This window comes from Oryctolagus cuniculus, chromosome 13 (genome assembly GCF_964237555.1).
Source record: "Oryctolagus cuniculus chromosome 13, mOryCun1.1, whole genome shotgun sequence".
Taxonomy (NCBI): Eukaryota; Metazoa; Chordata; class Mammalia; order Lagomorpha; family Leporidae; genus Oryctolagus; species Oryctolagus cuniculus.
Window position 1 is genome coordinate 90,603,528 of NC_091444.1, and position 4,960 is coordinate 90,608,487.

General features: G+C 59.4%; 1 protein-coding gene across 1 annotated transcript in view; it reads right to left on the bottom strand.

Annotated features, from left to right (window-relative positions):
- RHOU (ras homolog family member U) overlaps window positions 1-3,874 on the bottom strand; it is a 12,454-nt gene extending 8,580 nt beyond the window's left edge. Inside the window, exons 1-2 of the mRNA XM_008251049.3 lie at window positions 3,326-3,874; window positions 1,653-1,711 (exon numbers count right to left, since the gene is read on the bottom strand). Of these exons, the coding sequence (XP_008249271.1) occupies window positions 1,653-1,711; window positions 3,326-3,587 (321 nt within the window). The 5' untranslated portion in view covers window positions 3,588-3,874. The remainder of the gene's footprint in view (window positions 1-1,652; window positions 1,712-3,325) is intronic.
- Between the last annotated feature and the right edge of the window lie 1,086 nt (window positions 3,875-4,960).

The window sequence follows — 4,960 nt, forward strand, 5'->3', positions numbered from 1 at the left end:
ACTTGTGAGGGAGCCCCGAGATGGGGCAGTGACCTCTGGGTGACGTCCCCTGGCAGAGAGGTGTGCTGGGCTGCAGGGGCTCAGCCTACTACTACGTCACGGTGCCGGCCCCCTCTGCCCACATTTTTTTTTTTTTTTTTTTTGACAGGCAAAGTGGACAGTGAGAGAGAGAGACAGAGAGAAAGGTCTTCCTTTTTGCCGTTGGTTCACCCTCCAATGGCCGCCGCGGCCGGCGCGCTATGGCCGGCGCATCGCGCTGATCCGAAGCCAGGAGCCAGGTGCTTCTCCTGGTTTCCCATGGGGTGCAGGGCCCAAGCACTTGGGCCATCCTCCACTGCACTCCCAGGCCATAGCAGAGAGCTGGCCTGGAAGAGGGGCAACTGGGACAGAATCCGGCGCCCCGACCGGGACTAGAACCCAGTGTGCCAGCGCCGCAAGGCGGAGGATTAGCCTAGTGAGCTGCAGCGCCGATCCTGCCCACATTTTAATGCCCACATTTGGGGCCAATGCTGTGGCAGAGTAGACTAAGCCTCTGCCTGAGGGGTCTACATCCCATATGGGCACTGGTTCGAGTCTCAGCTGCTCCACTTCCGATCCAATTCTCTGCTCATGGCCTGCGAAAGCAGTAGAAGATGGCCCAAGCACTTGGGCCCCTGCACCCACGTGGGAGACCTGGAAGAAGCTCCTGGCTCCTGGCTTCAGATCTGGGCCATTGTGGCCATCTGGTGAGTGAACCAGCGGATGGAAGACCTCTCTCTCTGTCTTTCCCTTCCTCTGTAACTCTGCCTCTGAAATCAGTTGATAAATAAATAAATAAATAATCTTAGGAAAAAAATCAGGACCCCTGACCTTTGGCAGGTTGCCTTTGTCAGCACTTTGCCCTGCCTGCACAGGATTCCCCAACACCTTGTTGAACTCGAGAGAATACAGGGGAGACAACACGGGTGTCATCTGTCACTCTGCACAGCGCTCACAAGGCACAGTCTGACCTCAGTGACACAGCACCCACCAAGGGGGGACAGGTGGAGACAGTTCCACCACAGAGGAATCCCACACCCATGCCCGCTCCATCACTGCTGGGCTGCTGCTCCAAAGCACCCAGTCCGCGAGCCAGGAATGACTGTTCAGGATCTAGAGTGAGGGAGCGGCGGTCCGTTCAATCCTGCAGCTGAGAATGCTCTCTGCCTCTGCTTCAGCGGCTGGGGTTGGTCCCAGGCAGTCAGAGAAGGAAATATTCACATTACTGACAAAAGCCCCATCTCTTTCCTGAGCAAATTTCTTAAAATACCAGCTCGATGAGCCTGATGATGACATCACCCATTTACTTTGAGCAAGGATTACAACAGCTAACTGATGTTTTCTCAGTGAAAACCACACAGCGAGCTGTGTTGCGAACTCCCGCTAAAGGGGACCCCCTTCTTGAGACCCCGCCTCCTCCTTTCCCTGGCCATCCGAGGCTTGACCAGACCCTGCTGTGCCGGTTCCAAGACTGTCCTGTGCTGCCCAGCCCTGCGAGAGGGCCAGCAGCAGGGGCGGGTCCGGAGGAGTGACCCAGTTACTGAGAGAATCTTCTGGAGACACGTCAAAGGTCCTTTGGAAACCTTTAACAGGCTGTTTCCTTTCCCAGCACCGCGGGGTAACACGATACTGACCTGACCGGCGGTGTCACAAAGCTGGAGTCTCACGGGCCGCCCGTCCACGGACACCACGGCTTCAAAACAAGACCAAAATGACCATCAGGAGGTGTGCCTCTCTAACCACTTTCACAAGACCAATAGCTCGAGCCCCCACTACTGTTCTGCCCCAAGTGCCTCAGTGCCTGCTGGGTGGGTGGGGGGTCCTCTAAAGGCTTAAAGACCTGCCTAAATCCAGGAGGCCCCCATGGAGGAGGCATTTCTGTCCACAAACCCTCCATGGCTGGCAATGTACTCTATGGCCATGCATGAGGCAGCAAAGCCCAGAGCCCTTTGATGGTGCCCCAAGAAGGGCCTGTGCTTTTCTCCCAGCCCTGGAAGATTTATTTTCCTGTCACACTTGTTTCAAAGGGCCAAAAAACAACACGGGGAGGGGGGAGGTGAGGGGTGGTAGGCTGGTAAAGGGGAACCAACCTTGCAGTTTTAGATAAATAGAAAACCTCACAAACAATTGTGTCTTTTTTTTTCCCGCCCCTCCTTGAGAAATGCTCCTCACTTTCAGAGTTTACCATCCAATCCTAGGTCTTTCTGAGAACTTGTGCAAACACCAGGGCTGCCCGCATGGTCCCGTTTATGGGAGAGGACGTTCTTATCTCTCTCTGTCAGTTCAAAGAGAGGATTAAGAAAGGGAAGGAAAGCAAGCCGCCCGGTGCCCACCTTTTGACCAGGATCAGGGTATTTGGGGTGGGAGGAGGGGGCCTGCGTCTGGCCCAGGCATGGAGATCTCCATGGGAAAGCGGTGCTCAGTTCGGGCTCTTTCTACAACAACTTCCCAACAGTTTAGAAATGTTTATCCGAGTAGGCTGGGGGAGGGGGAGGAAGAAGAGACAGGGCCCACTAGTGTGGTGCCCTTTTATCTAGGGTATCTTGAAGAAGGGAGGCACCAGGACCTGCCCATCAGGAACTTGGGGTGGGTGAACGGGGGTATATTTTTAAGACAGTGCCCCCCCCCACTGGCTTCTGTCATTTTTAACTTTTTTTTTTTTTTTTTTTTTTTTAGAATTCAAGAAGATCTGAAAAACCAACATCAAGGGGATGGTTTAGCGTTCAATCACCCACACCAAACGACGGGGCAGCCCGTACCCAGGGGTCTTCAGTAGCTTGAAGAGAGCTCCTGAAGTTACCAGCCAGCTGGAACAGCCAACCGGCTGGGAAGAGAAAGGCTGTTCACGCCCCAGGGTTAGCGCAAATCTCAGCCGCCTCCAGGGCCACCAGGGCGGCCCTTTAAAGCCTGGAGATGCGGCCCCCCCGCGTGCAGCTGAGCCCCCAGCGAGGGACGCAGCCCCAGGTAAAAAGGCAGAGGCACCTGTGCGTCACCTTGCCCAAGACATGGGACAGTGGCGTCAGCAACGTCGACCTGACGCAACTCCTCTGCGTGGCAGACTAGCACCTGAACTCCACCTGTTCCACTCGGTCCGTCCCCGGGTTACTGAACTGAGCGATCTCTTCAGGCACCGACTCCGACTCCCTGCCCCGCCTGCCTGCGCCTCCCCAAGCCCCGGTTTCGGGGCTCCTCGTCCCTCCGCGGCCAACTCCAGCTGGCTCGGAGTCCCCAGCCTGCGCCCCGCACTTGCGGGCTCCCCCCTCCCACGCTCCCCCCGCCCCCGCCCGCCCCGCGCGCCGTGGCTCACCCGAGAAGTTGTCGAAGGCGGTGGGGATGTACTCGGTGGGGTAGCCGTTGGTGGTGTAGCTCACCACCAAGCTGGTCTTGCCCACCGCGCCGTCGCCGACCAGCACGCACTTGACGCCGCGCCCCTCCGCGCCGCCCGCGCGCCCCCGGCCCCCCGGCGCCCCGGGCCCGCGCGCCCCTCGTCCTCCGCGCTCCCGGCGAGGCGGCACGGGCGGCGCCTCGCAGCGGCCGGAGAACGCGGGGTCCCCCTGCTGCGGGGGCATCGGTCCTCGCGCGCAGACCTGCAGGCGCGGGCGATCAGGGCCCGGCCCGACCGCCCCTCCGCCCCGGAGGGTGGAGGGAGGGAGGGTGGAGCTGTCACCGACAGCGGCGGGAGCGCGTTCCTGCTCCGGCCGCGCGGCTCGCGCGGACAAAGGCGGCGGGAGGGTCGCCGCTCCGCGCTCCCGGGGGCGCCAGCTGGCTCTGCCCCGCGTGCTGGGAGGACTGCGGCCCGAGCGCCGTGCTGCCCGATCGTTCTGCCTCCGCCCGGCTTCCCGGCGACACGACGCGTTGGGGGGCGGGCGGCAGGGGAGGGGAAAGAGGCGGGTCCGGCGGGGCCCCTCCGTCCCCGCGCCGAGGCCACAGCGCCGCCAGCCTGCGCTCCGCGTCCTTGCACCCGCGTTGCTGGGCGGCTCCGCGGCGGATCCCGAGCGTTCGCTCGGTGGGAGCCGCGAGCACCCGCCCCCCGGGGGGCGCAGCGCCCGCAGCACCCGGGCCGGCGTGGGCAGCTTGTTCCCAAGCTCCCGGGGACTGGGGCCTTGGCCTTGCCTGGCCGAGACGGTTCCGAAACCTGAGTTTCTTCCACGCCCTCACTCCCCTGTTCCGTGCTGCTGGGAGTTTTCTTTTCAAATCATTTATTCTCATCTAGGAGCACAAGGACGCCGGCCCTGTTGTTCCTGCTATTTAGATTTTTCCCCGCTTTGGGTCTGTCACGCGCCTTCCTGCGGTTATGGCCCAAGGTGTTTCTTTATGGCTCCCATTGCTTAAATGTTATTTGGCGACGTGAGTGTTACCTGAAAATACAGTCCGTTTATCCTTGCCTCTTTCTTCTGTTTTCTTCCCACCTGCAGGCCCATTTAAAGAATAGAGCCATCTCTTCTGGGCCTGCTCCTTGGGGTTTATACTGTGGTGTGTGAAGAGACATATACCAGCAACACGAGTACTATCCTACTAATAGCTATCAGATATGGAGTCGCTCTATGAACCAGCACTCTGCATTTGTTAATTCCTTTTATCTTTTTAAAAAAAATTTTTTTTGACAGGCAGAGTGGACAGTGAGAGAGAGAGAGAGAGAGAGAGAGAGAGAGAGACAGGTCTTCCTTTTTCTGTTGGTTCACACCCCCCCCCCCCCCCCCCGGCCACGTGGCTGCTGCAGTGGGAGCATTGTGGCTGGCGCACTGCGCCAATCAGAAGCCAGGAGCCAGGTGCTTCCTCCTGGTCTCCCATGCCGGTGCAGGGCCCAAGCACTTGGACCATCCTTCACTGCCCTCCTGGGCCACAGCAGAGAGCTGTACTGGAAGAGGAGCAACCAGGACAGAACCGGAACCCCAACCGGGACTAGAATCTGGGGTGCTGGCGCCGCAGGAGGAGGATTAGC